At 37.0% G+C, this 22259-nt stretch overlaps 1 protein-coding gene across 8 annotated transcripts; it reads right to left on the bottom strand.

Moving 5' to 3' along the window:
• Nucleotides 1-1135: 1135 nt before the first annotated feature.
• LOC131520730 (serine/threonine-protein kinase PAK 4-like) lies at nucleotides 1136-21288 on the bottom strand. 8 transcript variants are annotated; one of them, XM_058745175.1, is made up of 21 exons: nucleotides 21107-21288; nucleotides 20734-20892; nucleotides 20552-20634; nucleotides 20320-20429; nucleotides 19985-20094; nucleotides 19528-19572; nucleotides 19365-19440; nucleotides 18897-19009; nucleotides 18669-18755; nucleotides 18480-18571; nucleotides 18250-18380; nucleotides 18063-18178; nucleotides 17908-17979; nucleotides 17756-17819; nucleotides 17584-17660; nucleotides 17388-17505; nucleotides 17056-17154; nucleotides 16889-16964; nucleotides 16682-16786; nucleotides 15555-16542; nucleotides 10118-10334 (listed from the first exon to the last, which is right to left on the bottom strand). In XM_058745175.1, exons 3-20 carry the CDS (start codon nucleotides 20617-20619, stop codon nucleotides 16509-16511), a joined length of 1593 nt encoding a protein of 530 aa, XP_058601158.1. In that variant the 5' UTR covers nucleotides 20620-20634; nucleotides 20734-20892; nucleotides 21107-21288; the 3' UTR covers nucleotides 10118-10334; nucleotides 15555-16508. The 8 variants fall into 8 exon arrangements, with proteins under 8 accessions (XP_058601156.1, XP_058601155.1, XP_058601158.1 ...); XM_058745177.1 differs by having other exon boundaries at nucleotides 20780-20892; XM_058745179.1 differs by having other exon boundaries at nucleotides 20734-20854.
• Nucleotides 21289-22259: the final 971 nt, after the last annotated feature.

Here is a 22259-nt window from a genome sequence, read left to right as displayed (position 1 = left end):
CATCCATCACAATGAGAAAAACCAAAGAATATAGTTCTGATGTGCAGCAAAAGATAATTGAGCTTCACAAATTAGTGAAGTGGCTTTAAGAAAAGAGCTACAGCAGTGAAAATTCCCATTTCCACCATCAGGGCAATAATTAAGAATTTCCAATCAACATAAAATGTTACGAAACTGCCTGGAAGAGGACGTGTGTCTATATCGTCCTAATGCACGGTGAGAAGGAGAGTTTGAGCGGCTAAAGACTCTCCAAGGACCACAGCTGGAGAATTGCAGAAAATAGTTGAGTCTCGGGGTCAGAAAACCTAAAAAATAAATAAATTGTCAAACAGCACCTACATCACCACATGTTGTTTGGGAGGGTTTCAAGAAAAATTCTCCTCGCTCATCCAAAAACAATCTCCAGCATATTCAGTTATCAGACACGACTGGAACTTCAAATGGGACTGGCTTCTATGGTCAGATGAAACTAAAAAATTAGCTTTTTAGCAGCAAACACTCAAGATGGGTTTGGTGAACACAGGGACCCCATGTGTACAATGAAATCTACTGCTGTATTTTTTATGTTGTGGGCCTATATTTCTGCTGGAGGTCCTGGACATCTTGTTTAGACACATGGCATCTTTCATTCTATCAAATACCAATAGATAAAAAAATCAATAAGTGACCGACCCTGTTAGAAATCTTATAATGGGCCATGTTTGGATCTTCCAACCGTACAATAATCCAAACACAAACCTCAAAAACAACACAAAAATGGGTCACTGAGCACAAAACCAAGCTTCTGCTGGTCATTCCAGTCCTCTGACCTGAACCCTATAGAAAGTGAGTCGGGTGAACTGAAGAGAAGCACCAACATGGAGCTGGGAATCTAAAGGGTCTGGAGTGATTCTGGATGAAGGAATGGTCTCTGATCTCTTGTCAGGTGTTTTCTAACCTCATCAGGCATTATAGGAGAAAACTTAGAGCTGTTAAACTGGCAAATGGAGGTTTCAAAAAAGTATTGAATAAAAGGGTGCCGTTAATTGCGGCCAATGTGTATTAGAGAAAAACATTTCATAATGATATTCCCCCGCATTTTAAATTCTTATCCAATGAAAAGGTTAGATTTCTGTGATTTAAAAAAAAAAAAAAAGATCAAAAGGATTAATGCAGATACATTTGATCATGTTTACCAAGGGTGCCGATAGTTTTGTGTGTGTGTGTGTGTACACACACACACATTTCCAATTTAAAATATAAATAAGCAGTTTCTGCTTATATTTTTTACATTTTAAATTATTAAACATTATATTTTTATATAATGCATATTTTAATATAATGCACAAGTTCACTGAAAGTAGTTTCCCAGTTCACATCATCTAATTATCACATATCATATACCAAGTTCATGTCAACCAACATGATTATGATACATGACCGTTCTGCACAACATACTTATGTTCATCTCGAGCAAAATCACACTACCACATCTGGCTTAAAGAGTGAAATGAAGGAGCCGAAAGATGATGTTTAAAAACTGTATTTGAAAAAAAAAAAAAAAAAAGGAAAAGGAAAAAAAAAAAAATCAGTTTAAAGTCCATTTTACCACCAGTAAAAATTCACATATTATAGAGGGAACTCTGACATCGGTTGTGCACCAAAAATGACAATACTTAGAAATAAAAAGAGAAAACAACAGAACCGGTGCGAACCATTTTATACTTCACAACAATGCAGGCCTGTCAGTAGCAGTTCCAAATAGATGTTGAAGATGATTAGTCCAAAACAAGTCTGTCAGATATGGGAGAACATCAAGATGTCAGAATGCCAGCAGTGAGCACAAAGTTCATGCATCTATTCCACCTTTAAAACAAGTTTCTTTAAAACTATCTACATGATGAAATAAGGAAATGATTTGTAAAAAATACAGTGCAAGATTAATTAGAAACCTATTAGGCTTAAAATAAGTCAACAGCAGAATATGGGCGATCCATTAGTTTTAACGCAGTGACAATCTGAAATGGAGACTAAGTGAGAAAAAAAGTGAAAGCCATATAATACAATGTATCCTTCCAGAGAGCTTTTGCAGTATTGTTTGTGAGCACCACATGAGGAACAAAATCGGAAGCATAACACAAAAAAAGCAGATCATTATCTTACCACATAAGAGCTCATGCTCTAATCAGCCCTGGGAATGCAATTCAGAAAATAGAGAAGTCATTTCTGAAAGCTATTCAACACATTCACTGGACCAGTCTTTTGAGAAAGTCTTGCATTACGCCATTTTGCTCACATCCATTCACATATCCAATCAAATAAGGCTTATGGTATCCTCTTTATGAACAGTCACTAGTCATTAAACATTAGCAGATGAATTATAAGAAATAAAAAATAAAATGTGTGGCTGGTCACAAATCAAGTAGCATACTGTGGAGAATGTGTTCAGTTTCAGTTCTGGATTAAAGATGCATTAAGGCGGTTTTTCTTTGTAGGAACGCTAACCTCATCTGTTGTTTCAGTGCACTGAGGATGTTAAACAACTATCTACAATACCTATAAACGCTATTCTCTCAATTTCTTTATTTATTCATCTCTGAATATACATTGCTCCAATGTCTGATTGTCATTATTTTTGTTTCACCTCCTGAAAAAGTAACAGTTCCAGTATGTAAAGAAATGCCATTGAAAACTTTTACTGGTGGAAAAAAAACAAACAAACAAACAAATTCTAGTAGTGTTTTTATATTAATTACGTCTGTCAATAATGGTCATTAATTTTCTCAAACCTTCACATCTACAATTAGAGTTATTGTTGCTGGGTTACAGTTTAGGCCCTCGGCAAAAGAAAACGATTTTTAGAAAAACTCAAAATATATACAACAGCTACCGCTTCAGTCTAGGATTAATCTCTACAATTCATCTTCAAACGATTTGTAAATATGACTTCAATCTTCTCACAAACGTGCATTCACTTGATTCTCATTAATGATCAGCTAGTATTCACATGTAGAGTCACTACACGAATCGGATTAATTTTTAAACGGCCCTTTAATGTGGTTTTTTTTCCTTAAATTGTGTCAATGTTCCCATCCACTTTGGTCCTGGATCTTTGTGACCGAGCAAGGAAAGAAAGTCTTAAAGGGACAGTTGACCCAAAATAGAAAATTCTGTCATCATCCACTCACTCTCATGCTGTATCAAACCTACATGACTTACTTTCTTCTGTGAAACATAAGATGGCATTTTTAAAAAATGGCCAAAACAACAGTAAAGAAGAAAAGGACGCTATACAGGTAATAAGGGTGAATAAATGACAGAATTTTTCTATCTGGGTAAACAATTCCTTTAACGTGATGTAGTGTACTCGGACTAATTAGTATTATAAACCTTCAGCATTTCAAACAGTCTTTGGTTGTTCCACTACTCTTCTCTTAATCCTCGAATGTCATGGTGCTCTAATAACAAAACGCCGTAGTGTACATGACCAATTACATGAGTACTATTGCCTATATTTTAGTGTGTGGGATCAATCGTGATCTGTATCTATATGGTCCACTTCCTTTGAACAAGCTCTCATAAAGGAGAGCATACATGACGCTCAGCTATACATTCGTATATTTCAACATCTCTCCGACAAAACCAACCACAATGAATCCTTCAGAGAAAGGCCACGATACTTCAAAGATGTAAGCTACTTAGCTGAAGGATTTGGGCGCACATGAAAAGACAGGCTGCCCTACATTGAAAACAACTCGATCTCTTCAGCTAATGTGGCGTGGCTCCGTGGTGAAAGTTTTGGAAGATTAAAAAAAAAAAAAACCCTACACCCAACCCTTCCCCCTCTTATTATATATATAAAAAAAAAATAAGTGGAACGATGAATCAAAGGAGGAAGTTTCATATTGGAGTGCAGCTCAATCTGAGAACAGTGTTTAAAACATCACACTGTCACTCAAAACGCAATATAAAAACCAATATAACTCTCTACTTTCATTATAACTAAATTAAAAATGGTCTGAAAAAAATAAAACAAAAACGCCTCCAGTGTTTACCATTGCTTAGTGTTGTAACAAGTTTCATCTTTTTTAAGTAAAAGGTTTTCTTCAGTAGTTGTTTTCCTGTTAAAAATGGATTAATGAGTAGTGTGGTCATGGTGCAAAAGATGAAGTGCAGGGGAAAAAAACTTGAGGTTTGGAACAAATCCATAAAATTGTTGCTTTACATTGAGGGCAGATCAGAATCTCCAAGTGGTTCATTTTCATAATGTCATAATGTCTAAATCTCCTTAACTTATAAAGCATGGTCTTAGAGGTCAAACATGAAACCACTGAGAGAACACATGTTATTGTGTTTCTGAATTAGCCAGAGAGGAAAACCTCTTCTAGCAGAACACTGTAAAGGATCCAATCGTGTATTTCATGTCACCAAATGTGGTGTATTCTATAGTGTAATAAAAACAGTGGTAAAAATGTTTGGAAAAAAAAAACCTCAATGTCCATAGCATCAATGGCCTTTTCTCCTAAAAGTCTTGACCTGTACAATCATTTCAGATGTTTAAACTGTGCAGAGTACGGACTCCATTTTTGCATCTGGGTTTTTGCTTTGAGCTCAGAGGGCCTGACAGATCCTGCCCCGATTTCTCTTCTCATCTCATGCGGTTTTGTCTCATAAGGGGAACAATGCAAGTGGGAGGGCCCGCTTTACTCAGGAAGGGATGCTTTAGCAGCTCTTGAGCTGCGGCCCTCTGGGCAGGATCTCGCACGAGCATCCTGTCTAAGAATCCCTTGAGAAGCGGCGAGACCTGTGGATACAGAACAACACTGTAAGCGACAGAGCCAAATGTGCTTAATCTAGTCAACTGGTTTAAACATTAATCTGTTTCTGCCCACATGGTTAAGCAAGAGGACATGGGTGTACCTTGTGGAGGTTTTTGAGCTTGGGTGGCAAATTGTCTCGGATCATCTTCATGGCCTTGAGTGGAGGCTCATTGAAGTATGGCGGCTCTCCATCCACCATTTCAATGACCATAATGCCAAGTGACCAAATATCCACCTGTAGAAACAGTCTGAAATGTGTGAGCTGCAGTGCTGTCAGAAGTAACGCAACATATGTAATAAAGGGGGATGTAACTTGCCTCTGGTCCATATGGGAGTCTTGAGATGAGCTCAGGGGCCATCCAATAGGGAGTTCCTACAAGAGACTTCCTGCGCTGCACTTCTTTTGAGACCTGGGCACAAAAGCCAAAGTCTGACAGCTTCACCTGCAAATGAGAACAGAGATTTTTTTCGTTGGTTGGGATTACATTGAAATGCATCTACAGGTCATTAATCCTCTTAAGGTGTTATAATATACTGCTGGTGTTTTTCCAGAGTGGTTAGATTAATATTGACAACATAAGAGACAACGGAAGGTCTGTTAAGCTGCATAAAGACAAGCCATTAATACTTCACTAAGATGGCATTTTAATCAAGAAGCGCACGTGATCGTTCTGGTGCACAGCATGATCACTGGCAGTGCGAACGTTCCTCACAGATCACATGCACAAGTACACATGCAACAGTTCGAAAGCAGATCATTCAGTCAGTCAGATCATTATCAAACTGAGTCAGAACGTAGTATTATTTCATACTACCAAAATGCCAGTTCATTTGACACCCTTAATGCATGAGATTTATAAATGTGCAAATAATCATCTGCTGGTTAATATTTTTAACTCTCATCATGCTCTAAAACATTCAATTAAATGAAGTTACACCACAAAAGAGCATGTGAAAGTGAAAAAAGGCCTGTTTGTATCTCAAATAATTGCTTAATTAGCTTCAATAAAGCTTGTCAAATTTTCAGTGAAAGCTTGTGCAATACTTGCTTGACTAACTACACAAGAGATTATACCCCCTGGGATATTGCATGAGAATATAGCGTCAGAAATATGCAAGAGGAAATGAAACATGTAAGGTCAAAAACACATACATTGACAATCAGGCCCTGCCGAGAAACAGCTGAGGGTGGCTGAAAGAACTTCCGCCTGTTTCAACCACAGACACAATGAAGTACAGACCCCTTCTAACAAACCACTGCCTATTTCAGCACCATCAAAAAGAGATACGGGCTTAGTATCATGGCTGGAAATTGCAAGATTATATTTCTGTGAATTCATTTAGAAGCATGTGGCTAAAAAAAAAAAAAATTTTTAAACACGGATCTACCAGTGTTTGAGGTCTCTTAAGTCAAGTACTCAAGAAAATGATAGTTATGTTATTGCGGTTTCAGCACTTGGTCAACAATTTTACACTGCTGACTTAATGACACATTTAGATACTCATCTCACGCGAGTGGCCATGCAGGTCTGAGAACACAAAAGAACAGGTCTGCCAAAAACCTGTTTAAACATCAACACTGAGGTTCTCAAAAAACACCACCACAATGGCAGCAAGCAGGGCAGATTTCTGAGCTCATAACACAAGTCAAAACATGACTTGTAAGGCTTCAGCTCTGCAGACAGTAGGCCCAAAGAACTAGTTATCATCTGGCGTAATTTAAGTAGATTTTTCTTTTAAGAGCGGTGAGGGACTTACCCTGCCATCATGGGTGAGAAGTATAGAATCACTCTTAATATCTCTGTGAATGACTCCCTGGGAGTGAAGGACCGAGAGAGCTTTCAGAACAGACAGACACACGGTGGCAATCTGCTCCTCATTCATCCTAAAAAAAAAAAAAAAAAATACACAAATAAAATAATGGAAATGTTAAACACTGAACGAAATCTTTAAAGGCTGATAAAATGATCAAACAGACTGAATGGCAAGCCAAACAGGACTGCTGTGATACCCTGCCACCTAGTGGTACTGCACTGTTGGCCAGTAACAGGTGAATGGGCTTTAAACGTAAATGTATTTACATTTGTTTTACAATATGTATATTTTTATCATTTTATTAGCAAATGCATTTTTTTCTGTCAAAGACAACAGAATTATTTAATTCCTAAAGATGTCTGGTCTTATGGTTGATCATATGTTCATTTTAGAGTCTTATTCGGTGTGCTAAAAAATAAAATAAAAAATACTGATTTATAAATAACGTATATAAAAAGAAAACAAAACTAATACGATGAGTCATTATGAATAGAATCTGAAAGTACATATGATTAAGAACGTAACTGATAGTAACTGAAAAACAATTAGTGATTGGACTTCTAAGAAACACTTGCCTGGTATGTGTGACTATGTCAGTCAAAGCTCCACCCTCAAGGAACTCCATGACAACCCAGAGTTCATCACCTACTAAGTAACTGTTGTACATCTCCACCACATTCTCATGGTGATAGTCCCGCATGATCACCACCTTAGAAACAAGAAACAAAGCCAGCAGAAAGTTTCTATTTAAAAATCTCATTAAGAGGATAAGGAAAGATTTTGTGGGAGGAAAATCAACCAGCAGTAATAATTTTCACACAGTGCCATCTTATACAATCTACAAACCGAGTTTCACTGAAGAAGCATTTAGGCTTTTCTGTAGCTGATTGGAATTTCAGCTCCCATGTGCTGAATATCACACACAAACACCTTTCTGAACAACCAATTATAGCACTGTAATCTCCTGTGCATTGCACCCACCTCGTTAAACAGCAATTCTCGTCGCTGCTGTTTTCGCAGATCCATCTTCTTCACAGCCACCAGCTTGCCTGTGGTCTTTACTGTAGCAATACAAACAATGCCGGTGGAACCTTCCCCGATCTTGATGTAGTGGTCCAGATATGTGCGTGGGTCCCCAGGGTCAACCACCATTTGCAGGGCAGCACGGAACTGCTCGTGGGAGACTCGCTGTGGCTCCCTCTGAGGTGAGCGCGTCTGCTGAGGTGGTGCAGCTTGGCCTGAAGGTTTTGGTGCAGGGGGCATCTGCTGGCTGTGAGGGGGCTCGGGGCCCAAGGCTGGGTGGGAGGCGTGATGCTGGGGCTCTGCTCTGTGCTGCCCCTGAGAAGCACTTTTACTGCCACTGTTTCCACCCCGGACTGCCCCGGTAGAGGGACCGTTGTGGTGGGAAGGCTCATGAGATTTTCCTGCTTTTAAATCCTGCATAAACATAAATAAAATAATATTTTGAATAATAATTAAAGAATATATCATGTTAAAATATATTTAAATTACATAAATTATACTACATGAATTGTATGTAACTTTGCATATTTTCATTATAATATAATATTTGCATATTTTATTATATAATATATAATCCTATATAAATAAAGGTAACATTTTTATATAAATTGTTATTATAAATATATTATAGATTATGCTATATACACATGTATTTTTATTTTAAAAGTCTTATTTTTTCATATATAGTGTAATTTTAATACAAATTTACATAGTCTCAATTACAATATAAATGCATTTTACTATATAAAAAAGACAATTATTATATAATAAAAGTGTACAACACTTAGCAGCCCAGACCTATTACACACATTAAAAAAAGTCATTTTTTTACTGTTTTTATAAAAAAAAATAATATACACATAGCAATAACTTGAATATGAATAGGAATACTTAAAAAATAAAATAAAATCATGTCGTAGAAACAAGGTAGTATATTTTGTTTGATTTCTGTGTACCTGACCGCTGGGGCTCCTCCCAGAGTCACTTTCGGATCGTGGGTATGTGTTGAAAGGTCGGCCGGTCTGCTGTGCGGTCTTTATCACTCCCTCTGTAACAGGTAGGTTAGGGGTGCGGATATTTGGCCCAGACAGTGGTCTCTTTTCACGGGGTGACTGTGGGCTGCTGTCCCTCCCAGTGTAGCTAGATTTGGGCCTCTTATCATTGGCCCCCTCTCGCCTCACCACCTGATCATGATGATCACGTGGCTCTCGGTCTCGTTCTCGTTCTCTATGCTGGGGTGGTGGGGCTGGCCCTCCTGACCAGTCGGGCTCTTTGTGTCTGCTGGGCTCCTGACCGCGAGGCTGCTGGTGAGGTCGGCCATCCTCTCTGGATGAACGGGCTGGGCGCTGAGACTGTCTGGGATCAGCAGCTGGGTGCTCCTGACGCAGTTTCTCCCTACATAGATTAAAAAAAAAAGTCTCACTGTCAATACTCCCATTGTAGTCTTTGGAAACCAAACATTTAGTTTGGAATAAGATGTCAGTTGTGCACCTCTCTTTGCTGTCTCCATATCGATCAGGGTGTCTGTATTGAGAGTGTTCTCCGTTCTCATGGCCCCCTCCTGATGATCCGGAGTCTCGGCGCGGTTGCGGTGGTGGGCTGCCTCTCCGCAGGGAGTTCGAGCGGATCACCGACATAGTCTCAAACTCATCCAGAAGCCATGTGAGAGAACCATCATCGCTGATCTTACGACCCCGTACAATTGCCTGTGCAATACAAACAGGTAATGAGGTATAGTGAATAGATGAAAGAGAAAAGGCAAAAGACGATAGAATACTGTTGTAACTCACCAACATTAACATACAAAACTAAAGACCTAGACCACACAATCATGCTGACCTTGCGTGGCTCTACAGTAGTGATGACTGTGGCATCAATGAAAGGTTTGGGCCTCTTGGCCGTGTCCTCAATGAGGCTCTGCCATTGGCGGGGAAGCCCCACAAACTTCTGCTCCTGCTCATCAAAGTCAGTGTGAACGCGATGCTCAAAGTTGGAGGGGGCCGAGATCTGGATCCGTGACTTTTTCTTCTTGCTGAACATAGCTGCAGCAAAGCATCAGACCTAGAAACAGGAGAAGACAAATACTATTACTGACTGTAGTAATGGCTGCTGACAATGAAGCTTTTGCCATCACAGGAATAAAGTACACTTTACATTGTACAAACATCAAACATTTTAAAAATGGTAGTGGTAGTGTACATAGAAAGAAATGGGTACTAAAAATCAGACAAATAAATCAGAGTATAATTAACTGATGACACCATTGTATGAAGTGAGATTTTAGATTAATATTAGCATTGAATTAATGATGGTTTCACACCTCACAAGAACAGACAAAGAAACAGCAATTATCAATTTCACATCCAAGTCTTATTGTTGAATGAAAATTGAGATCCAAATTAACACATTGTTCATTCACAAATCATGGAAGACAGACAAAGGCTGCTGCAGGATTTAAAATGTCAGCTCTTTCACTTCACCTTTCTGAGCATTTCAACAGCAGTCTCTTTATGCAGTATAAAAAGCTGTCCAGCTTTCCATACTTTCCCTTTTCTCTGCTTTTGCCCTGCCCATTCTCTCCATGGGTATCAGAGACACTCCCAGAAGCCAAATACTGGACTCTGATATGTGTGGGCCGAAACCCCCTCCCACACCTGACAAGCTGAGCCTGGGAAAACTCAGCTGCTTCCTGGGACGCTGCAACAGCAAGAAGCATTTTTCAAAAGTGTGGAAGCATTTGAAGTGTAACCTGATCTTTTGTAAAGATGTCAGCTTGGGCACAAGGTCACAGCTTCAGGAGTCTTGGAACCAGTTTAAATGTTTTATGAAGAGCAGATTTCCAACACTGAGGGTAATGAAAATATTGAAGTACTCAAATAAAACTTGCAGAACAGGAAAATATTCAAACTAGTTTCCGGAAGGAGATATACATAAAAAAAAAACTGCACAAGCAGTGCAAAGGAAATATTTACAACACGGTGATGAGCAGTGCTAACTCATAATAGACATTTTGATGAGCAAGTACTTGCACAAACTAGGACTGTGATAAAGGAGCAATGTCAAATCACGTATGCTGTAGCAACTTACTATGCACCAGTTGCCAAAATGTACCTTTGAGCAACCAGGTGCTGAGGAGCCTTTCAAGGACACAGTGATGAAAGATCAGTAACTGAATGCTGATAGAAAGGAGTGAACAAAAAAAATAAGCAAGCAAATTCAGACATTGATGTTTGAATAATAAATGACTCACTGAATGAATACTTTGCACCATAGAGTTATTAGTAATAACCTTACTTTATAACATGCATACATTGTCAGATTTGTGGTTGCATGGATGTACCATAAAAATGGTAATTCTTTGTTCTGGCTATTATGTTTAAAATATGCATTCAAAGTTTAAAAACCATTAGGCAGAGAACCGCAACAACAACAACAAAAAAAAAAATTTTTTTTAATTTTTTTTCACAATTTGAAATAACCATTTTCATTTTGAATATATATATAAAAATGTAATTATTCCTGTGATTCAAATCTAAATTTTCAAAAGCTGTTACTCCAGTCCTCAGCATCACATGATGCTAAAGTGATGATAAAATATAATTTATCTTTATTTCTCTCCCACAAATCTTTCATCGTTTCTGCACCCAAAGATACTTGGCATTATGCTGAGCTGGCTAAATATAAATGGCCAACACTCAGTAAGGAAGAAGGAAGCAATTTCAAACATAAATTAATTTTACATGGTAGACAGGAAGAGTAAACTTAGGCTGTTAACTTGCACCTGTGAGATTGTTTATTTTGAACAGGTGAGGATGAACTATGAGTGACAGCAACAGGTGCTATAGCAGAGATCTACAGCTATTCAGCTGCTTCACGCACATACAGAAAGACAAATGCAATTCTTTATTTTTAAGTCGCAGTGTCTTCTCATACAATCAGTGTAAATGAATCACCTTCCCATGAACACTTCCCGTTCTATGACCATTAGTGTCATCAGCCCACAAAAGGTTTGAAACGTTCACAAAAGAGCTAAAAAAAAAACTAATCAAGCAGGCTTTGTGTCTGACATTAAGAAGTGTAAAGCAGTTGAACTCGAACAGTCAAACACTTCCTGGTTGAGTCTGGCATTCCAGCCACATACCATTATGCACTGGTGAACAGTGAGAAAGATGTCTCTGTGGTCAACACTGCTGAGATGGGCCCTGGCCAGGAAGACTGTCTCTGCGGATTGGCTTTTAATAAGGCAGGATACTAACCCCTCAAAACAGCCTAAAATACTTTGTGAAACTATTCAAGTAGATTGCTATATTGTGGTAAAAATTTGCACTTGTAGGGTAAAGCTAGTTAAGCAGAAACAGGCCTGCAGTGTTTGTTTTTAAAAGTCCAGTAGAGAGCACTGCAAATACAGCTTGACCTTGGAACTAGTAACACTGTCATTAGAGGTCTTCTTATCAGACCAACCCAGTGTTTACAGAGCCTGCCGTTTCTGTCTACTGAAATGCTGTGATTAAAACAAGAAGAGAAAAAAAATAATAATAATAAAATCAATGTTGCTTCTTTTAGACAAGGTTTCCCACTCAATTGAGTTTTGCAACCACATAACTAGTGGTCTCAGATAAGGTAACATTTCTCACTTTGAATAGACATGGATCTTTTTAGATTTCATGCCATTCATTAGAAACAAAACACTGAGTCTCCTTTTGAATATTCCAGGTAATGCATGCATAATGCAACAAAAACAACAGCGCTTTTCTTGTTGGCCAACAACCGTTATTTGTTACTCTATTCTTTGTGCAACAATAAAAGCAGCAGCCTAACTCCAATGTGATAACATCCCACAATGCTTTGCATGTGCTTCATACACAAAGTCTTTATGTGCACTTGACTGCAGGTCCAAGCTTGATAGAGGGCTTGCTGATGGAACAGATTGCACATCATCTCACCAAAGACAACAGTATAGTGTTCAGTACAGGGACTCACCAAACACACAGGCAAGTTCAACAGTGGCATCACTTTGCAGCTGATGGTCAATTAGGTAATGCACTACTGAACAACTTACATTGAGGCTCCAACAATAACCGATAGTCTCAACTGAGTTACAGTATCCTTGATCATCTTATCCATGGTGACCCAAAAGCAGCATTAAACATCAAAATCACTGTAATTTTAAAACATTAGATAATACAGTTGCTTTCCTACAAGTGGAAAACTGATCTTTTATGACAATAACACATTGTCTTATGAAACAACAGCTAAACAAGCATTGATGTGTTTTATTAGTTGCTCCCTGATACTTTAATGAAGCTTTTTCGTGAAAGAAAATAATACTTTTATCCTTGGTGTGAACAAGACACTTCTTTCAAAAAATTAAAACAAATCCTTTTTTTAATACTGAAATATCAGAAACAGAACAATAATTGGTTATTGAAAAGTAATAAGGATCGTTGCGCAAAAAAAATAAATAATATTCTTGAATCTCTAGGGACAAGGCAGTGTTGTCAAGCAATTCCAATGGAGCAGAGCTAAAATTCATATCAGAGCTCTAAGCAAAAAAAAAAAAAAAAAAAAAAAGACACAAATATTGGTCAGTCTTATAAAAAAAATAAAACTTTTTATAAAAAAAAATCAGATTTAAGTCAATGTCAAACAAAAGCAATATTACGTAAAATTAAGTTAAAAAACTGCAAACAAAACATAAATAGAATGCAACATTTAATACCACACACTTGCTTGAAACAAAGCTCTAACTGAATTAGTGACATATTTAAACACTGCCTTTGAAAGACAAAGTCAAACTCTAGGCTAAAGTAAGCAGTAGCACGGGAGATTGCACATTATGAGTGACCCTGTCCAGCACTGAAGTATTTAAGGAATGTTTGGAGTGCCCGGTACAGACTGCACCCCTGTCTGAATCTCCCATCACACCTCCTCGAAGCGCACATATCCTGACAAACTCATAGCTGCTGGAAGCACAGGCACAAAGAAAGTGAAACTACAACCAACGAGGAACAGGTACGAGAAAGGCACGAGAGATACTAAATGACAACTCGATCACCTACTGAGTAACTTTTGAGAATATCTTATCACTCTTTATAGTAGTTCATCAATACAAAGATAAAGGCAGCATTCCAATATTGCATATTGCACACACAATCACGGATAAACTAAGTGTGACATCTGCTAAAAGTTAGTCTGAACTATTAGTCAGGAAAGAGCACAATTAATCCTACTTTATCATACTTGTTAGGCCTATGAATTATCGACACAATCAAAACTTTTGCTGAAAAACCTGTTGTACACAATCTACTGCATGCCTTCTGTCCTCTAATAGTTTATCATTTTTAGCATGCAAAAGGCCTTTTAGGATAATTATGGCACCTTTTAGAATCTTTTCGTCCATTTTTCTGCTGTGAAATCTTTAATGATATTTATAAAGTACACAAAAACTTTTATATTGTTAGTTACTTCTCAAGATGAACACTTAATGGACCGAAGGAGCTGTTTTACTTGAATATCCATACATCATTTCGCAGAAAAATCATGTTAAAATGCGAGTATCAAATATGATACATCAGGCTTTTGAGGAACATTTCTCTCTCAATCATCATTGTACTGCATTGCATTATGTTTTGCCCCACACAATAAAAAAATAATAATTAAGAGCTTTGATAATAAAACTAAACATTTCTACATTATCTTAATAGGACAAATTATTGGGAGATATAGAGTGACAACTGTTATATACATGCATTTTATGCAAGTTGCCTGCTATACAGTTATGAAGATCTCGTTGATTTACATCACAAGCTTTTGGAATTTCATCTATTTTTTTGTCCATATGAGTATCAGTAACTGCACCAAATTGCTAATTTTTGTTCTCTGAATAAAACTGATTTGTTTTCCCCCTCCTTGAGTATGAACTTCATATTCCAACTATGCCATATTAACAATAAATTCCCGATGCATCACATATGATTCAAAATATAAAACATGCAAACTTTTTTTTTTTTTTTAAACTGTCATGCTTTAGTTAAGGTCAAACAAGCTGACTTACCCTGAATATGCTGATAAATGATTAAACAATTGCGTTACACCTCTTAGAAGAGGAAGCTACTCTCTGTTAGAAAATGTAAACTATGACTCTCTCATGTCATACATACACCGAATCAACCAGAATCGATGCTACAGGTGCAATCATACTGCCCACTCAGAACTATCGATACTAAACACGACTAATATACATAGAAGAAACGTCCACATTACACAGATAAAGGTAATGTGACCTTTATCATGAGATTTTATGTAAAACAAACTAAAAATAGCTTAGTTACTGTATAGACAGTATCAGCATCACAACGTCTTATCAGTCCCGTCAAAAATCGCTCCCACATTTTGAGGAATTAACAAGCTTAACAGAACAGCGAGTCTAATTCATTTGAGTCATTTGTGTTACTTATTTGGAGTGTTATGTCACTGGCTGTACCACATGAACACTTTAGCCAAAGTTTTACGTAGTTTTAGGCGTATTCTAACACTGAAATAACGAATAATTTCAACTTTTCATTATAGCATTTCAGGAACACCTCACATATCTATCATTGATCCGAGTCTGAGTGAAAAAAGGGGATGGAATAATGGTAATATTTGCGAACTACTGTAAATCATTCTCGTCGAAACTGAAAACACGGGTACACCTAAATTACATTAAAAACAGAGTAACTTTATAGTTAGCATCTTTCATGACTTAAATTAATGTTTTGACACTGAGCAGCCTAAGCTACTCAGCTAGCAGTGGAGAATTAGCTAAATTAGCACGACGAACAAACTCACCGAAACTACAGGCTGACACAAAAACAACCTGCGCTGGCATACAAACAACTCGCGTTTGTAATACAAATGGCTTTAAAGACGTCCTACCTGTAGTGAGAAGTGTGTCCGCTGAGAAATAAACTTCATAGGGTCGGTGAAGTTTCTTGTGTGTAAAGTTAGCTTAAGCGGGCTAAGTGCGCGTATATCAGTCACAGAAACCTCACGAGCGCGCTGCTCGTGCTCTCTGCGCCATATTCACGCTCAGCCTTCATCCGGGGAACTGACCGTCCCAGACTGCATCCTCACAGTGTGTGCATCATGAATTATACAGTACGCAATATATTATACATCACTGTAATCATGTCACGATAATCATTTTAGTAGTAAATATTTCAATAACATAAGCATAATAATAACATAATGCACTATTTTACAATGAAACAATTGAAAAACAAATTATCTGCTTTGGATTATTTGCTCAGTGTTCATTACACGTGTGGTGTGTGTGTATGTGTGTGTTAAGCATTTGTGTCAGCAGAAACTTTTATTATACAATAAAATATATTACTTTCTCAATGCTTTAATATTACATATAGAAGTAAACTTATCAGATATATAGATCATATTATAGAAAAAATTAAAATCACTCCAGACTTCTTCTTCAATGCATATTTTGATTGAAGAGGCATTTAAGTATATATATATATATATATATATATATATATATACACACACACAGACTGTGTATATACAGGCATTGAAGAAGAAATAATTTCCTGCTGGCACAAATGCTTATCACACATTATTTAGTCACTGATGACATCTAAGTGCTACAGCTGGTCTTCAGCTGTTTCTAAGAATAGCTGCATGACTACTGTTTATTTCTTCCAGGAAAAAAAACAAAAAAAAATGTATGTGGAAAATGCTTATATTGAAGATAAAACACAGTACCAATCTGTCTTTGTTACTGAAGATAAGCTATAGATCAGTCAGTCAAATATAATGACAGATGGACAATCTGTAATCAATACAGTGATTGAGGTAAGTGTTGCCAAAGCACTTTCATGGGAGCTGCAACCAGCTGAGGTCATCAGATCTGTGAAAGCAGAATAAAATCCTGTATTATATCCTCCAAACAGCCTTCACTTTTGAAACGCATGCAAATAAATTCAATAATAGCTTTTGAATTAATAGTTCTGGATTATGGATACAATTTGAAACTTATTGATACTCACTGTGCCTGAGCCTTTGTGATCCTCTTCCCCATCAATAACATTTCTGCCAACCTTGCGACAGCAGGGTCAAAGTTCAAGCTGGCAGCTGCAACAACTTCTTCATCTCTGGATTATAATATAAACAGTGATGAACGAAGAGCAATCCTAATTTCAAGATATAAAACATTTGATGGACTTTTAAGGCTTCTTCATGAACTATTAGTTTACTTGATATAAAATGCCAAGAATTTTCTTTCCTCGGTGCTTCCTTTGAAAACAATGTCAGTGTATCCTTCTCCATAGCCTAGAAGAATTAAAACAGATGAAGAGTTAAAATGGTTTTATTAAAATATTATAATTGCTCAGAGAAAGGATATTTATCTTGGAATGATCACCTGTATATCGGATACTTTTTCCCAACAGCACGGTCCAGAAATATGGCACAGTATTTATCTCAACCTGTTGATTCAGCATGCTTAAGCCTGCGATTCTTCCTGTGGAGGACCACAACCACATATTTTACACATTACCACATACACTGCAGGAATGATGAACAGAAAGAACAGCAGAATTGTTTGGTAGAAAAGAAAAAGTCCTGATCAATTTAATGTGTCCTTGTTTAATAAATGTATTGAGAGTTTTTTTTTTATTTTTTTATTTTATCTTACTGACCCCAGACTTTTGTATTTTTGAACATTCAGACTCTAATTATTATATCATGTGGTACCGTGAGCTTGCGCCAATTGCCAGTGCCCAATATTGACTCTCTTATGGCCAACCAAAGGAAGTGGAAAGGACACCACATCTCCAGCAGCAAAGACATCAGGAATGTTGGTTTTCATGAACTGCAAAACACAGCTAACATGAAAACTACTATATTTTATAATTAAAGTGTTCACTCTATGTGATACGAAGGCTGTTACCTTGTCAATAACAACAGCATTGCGTGAATCAATTTCCACAGATGTTTCCTTAAGGAAATTAGAGTTGGGAATGACACCTTTGAAAGAAATATAAATGTAATTGTTTGAAATAAATGGCTTTGTTTCAGTGATAACGACAAAACTGCTATGGCAAAATTGTTTTTGTACATACCAATGCCCACAATTACAATATCCGCTGGAAGGACTTCACCATTTTTCAGAACAACTTCCTTAACCTAAACAATTGTGTTAGATAGTTTGTTTATGATGCACTGACATCAGCTCTGTGATTGTTTAGTAATGCAGTAATGCACTGCTTCTTACCTTTCCGTTTTCACCCCGGATTTCAGCCACACCATTACTTGTATAGAACCTCACATTTTTCTCTTCCAGCATCTTTAAGAGGAGATTCATTACTTGTGATTGATGGTGTATAGCAGTAAATCAAAAACAAAGAAAATACCACAATGTTCTCTGACCTGCATTGTCATTTTTCCGATATCTGGACCCAGTGATGACTGGAAAGGAAACTTACTGCTGCCAATGACAGTGACGCTGGCTGCCTTGTCAGACAGATAAGCTGCTACTTCCATTCCTGATAATTGTTAATTGAATGTCATAATTTGCAATAATGTTCATGAAAGAATATTTTTGTTTTCTGTTTACCTATGAATGAAGTTCCAATGATGACAGTCTTGTTGCCAACACTCATTTGATGAATTTCTGTGGCGTCCTTATAGCTCTCCAGCAATTTCACATTTTCAAGTTCAGCACCAGCGCACTGCAGAGGTCTGGCCCTAAAAACACAAGTACATAATTCACCATTGGATTCTGCATTCAGATAAAAGGTCCATATGTCTATGAGATGTTTATGTAAAAGCAAACTATGATCTAACCTGCCACCTGTAGAAATCAGGAGCTGGTCATAGTGTTGGCTAGTGCCATCACTGAAAGTCAGAGTTTTAGCCTCTGTGTCAACAGATTTTACCTTTGAGGGACAAATTATTGTTAATATATGTGATACAATGCATGTGATCCCAGAAATTATCCCTGGAAAATAAATTAAAGATATAAAAGAAACTCACCTCTTTTTTAGTCCACACGTCAATTCCATGCTCTTGAAGGAAATCATTCTGTCGTAGCAGCACCTTTTCAATTTCAATGTTCATTGCCTAGAGGGGTCCATGAACACACCACAGCTTCATTAACAGTAAACAAGAAACTACACTGGTTTGTAAATCTAATAAGACAATGGGGAGCCATTAAAATCATATCATCTGGTTTTGTTTCATCTGTGGTCCATGGATACCAACCTTGCTAAGCTTGGTCTTATCCAGGGGCAGCTGCTCATCTTTGGTAACCATTATAATTCTCCCTCCATAATCATTCTGACGAAGGGTTTCTGCACACTGCAGTGAAGCTGGACCTGTAAAACACAAACACTCACAAATGTTGCATTGCCTACCATGGCAGAGTAGAGGCATACAAATATATTCAGGCCATAGTGGATAGACTTGTACATTGCATTTAAATTTTATTTAATACACTTAAATGTGGGAGGGACAATGAAACATTTAGCTGAACTTCATCTGAACTTGCTTTATATTAACTTGCTTTATATTAACATTTTGTTAAAACATAATTTTATGAATTTGCTGACCCCATGCAGTACACCACAAAACCACTAGGGGGTAATAGACATCCGAAGATGAGGTGAAAGGTATTCTTGCATGAACTAAGAATTTAATATATAAAGGTTTGATAATGTATCTATTTCTCACCTCCTCCAATCAGAACAACCGTGTGACTGACTCCAGGAACTCTACCGCTCATTTTCTTAACACGCTTCTTCAGTTTCTAAGAAGCGCAAAAAAAAGAAAGAATAAAAAAGCAACTAATCTTGTACTGAACCATAAAATAAAATCATAATGGTATGAGACTAACCTTATTATCAGTGGTCACATAAACTTTACCACCCTCAACTTTGACCTTAACAGAAAAGGAAAAATAGATTTAAAAAAATTTAAAAACTGATAAAAGTTTATTTCATTATATATGGCAAATTCCATGAAATACAATGTAAACTGTAATATGTGAAAAAAGTGACATTACAATACAGTTTTAAAAATAAAGGTTCCAAAAGCTAGCTGGTCTTTGCAGTAATGCCATAGACAAAAATATTTTTGGTTTCCCAAAGAACCTTTCAGCAGTTGTTTAGAAGAACAGTTTTTTTTTTGTTTGTTTTTTTCTAAGTGTGAAGAATCATTTTAATAATCCAAAGAACCTTTTTGTACAATAGAAATGTTCCATGGATGTTAAAAGTTCTTTATGGAACATCAATGTCAATAAAGAACCTTAATTTTTGTAAAAGTGTATTCAATCCTGTAGTATTTAATCATACTTTGTATTTAGGCAGACAATCCAGTCCAGGAAATTCTTCAATATCTCCAGTTTTAGTATTGAAACACGCCCCATGAAATGGGCAACGAACTCGATCTCCAACCAATGCACCTACAAGCATAGCACTGTTTTTATGATCGTTAGAAACACAATGCTACTGTAGACTACTGTAGAAAAAATAAAGGCAATGTAACCTGATAGTTCACAAGAATGACTCAGAATGAAGAATTGAAGAAACAAAACATGCTTTCATTGTACAGTGCTAAGTAATCATAGGGCAGGGTTATTTATTGTACTGTTTGTGACAGACGGAGGGATTATAAGACTATACTCTACCTTTGATAAGTGGGGCGCCATAATGAGTGCACAGACCACCCACAGCAGTAAATTCTCCATTATTGCGCACCAACAGGATTTTATTCTGGTCCACCTCAACCTCTTTCATTCTGTAGGATGGACACAGGTGACATGGAAGTAAATTAACTGAATTATTTATTTTATTTTATTAATTAAATAAAATAATTAATACAAGACAAGTGTCAATATTTTTTTTTTTTTTTTTACTTACTGTCCATCCTGCAAATCCGACTCTAAACACACCATCTCCGTGATCTGATTACACTGCTTTGTTTCCATTGTTGTTGGTTTTTTCTGTTTAAGAAATACCAGTTAATTAGCAATGAACACGAGAATATAACAAAGGTTCTCACTGTCCAACATGTGCATTTCAAACATTAATATGTGTACTACCTTTTTACAGCAAAGCACGTCTGATCAATCTACTTCTGCTGTTTACCTTCAAGAATGGAAGTGGAGTTCAAATGCACAGTATTCCCCGCTCTTCTGTAAAACAAGATGCATCACTGGAAAACTGCGCGCGGCATCATCGCAACGCGGTTACACAAGAGGCTGAGCAAGAGAGGGAGTGATACAGTTATTCATTTTTTTATTAAGGAAAGCGCATTGCAAGCTGCCAATTGCTTCGCAGAATAGTGAAACAACACACCCTGAGCTGAGATTACTTTTAACACAAGACAACACGATACATTTGAACTATAGGCTAATGCTGCTAGTATCTCGCGTCGTCGTCCTCGCGTACTTTATCATTTTCCTCATTTCTTACCTGTCTAGACGATATTATCAGGTTCGCAAACTGCTACCTGTCCATTTATTTGCCGTCCATTCAGGATGAACTAGTTAAATCGCTGACATCTCATAGTGACACAGCAGCGGCGAGGCGGTCAGCCAATCAGCGCACGCGGCGGTCACATTAAAATGTGCGAGTGAAGCTACTTCTGTAATCTAACTTCTGTTTTCAGTTTCTGGCGTGCCTTATGGACAATATGTGTGTTGTTATGAAAACAAATAAGTATTTGCAGATTGCTATTAGTTCTTTAAGATATTAAGAGGGGGTGGGGCCTTGGCGAATTGAATTCAAGTCGTAATATTCATAATATTTAGGCGTGCATAGTAGGGGTATTACAATGTATTAAAAAAACGTCATTAAATTCAATAGTGTAGCATTTAGTAGTAGTAGCAGTAGTAGCAGCAGCAGTAGTAGTAGTAGTAGCAGTAGTAGTAGTAGCAGCAGTAGTAGTAGCAGCAGCAGTAGTAGTAGTAGTAGTAGTAGCAGCAGTAGCAGTAGTAGTAGTAGCAGCAGCAGCAGTAGTAGTAGCAGTATTATTATTAGTAGTAGTAGTAGTAGTAGCAGTAGTAGTAGCAGCAGCAGTAGTAGTAGCAGTATTATTATTATTAGTAGTAGTAGTAGTAGTAGTAGCAGCAGCAGCAGCAGCAGCAGTAGTAGTAGCAGTAGTAGTAGTAGTAGTAGTAATATTTGTTAATAGTAATCATTAAAGACTCTTTCAGTGACTAGTAAATTTATTCTAATAAAATAAGTCCAGTATGCATTTTTATGTGATGTATTTTTACCTTCACGTCGTTCCAAACCATACAGGACGCAAAATAAAATATTTTGAAGAAGGTTGGTAACCAAACAATTTTGAGCATGGACCTCCAATTAAGGTGAATTTTTTTTAAGACATTTCTCGAAATATCTTTTATGTTCCACAGAAGAAATAATGTCATACAGGTTTAAATAGTAAGTAATTCCTTAAATGTTTTTAATTTGTTTTTAACTAAAATAAAAAAATTAAAAAATACAATTTTGACTCTGTATTCAAATTGTGATATTTAAATAGGCTATGTTACTGAAATATGGTACAACGGCTACAACATATCATACAAAAGGAGAACCACAAGATGTCGCTCAACGCCAT

This window comes from Onychostoma macrolepis, chromosome 15 (genome assembly GCF_012432095.1).
Source record: "Onychostoma macrolepis isolate SWU-2019 chromosome 15, ASM1243209v1, whole genome shotgun sequence".
Classification (NCBI taxonomy): domain Eukaryota; kingdom Metazoa; phylum Chordata; class Actinopteri; order Cypriniformes; family Cyprinidae; genus Onychostoma; species Onychostoma macrolepis.
This window is presented reverse-complemented; position numbering and strand designations above follow the sequence as displayed.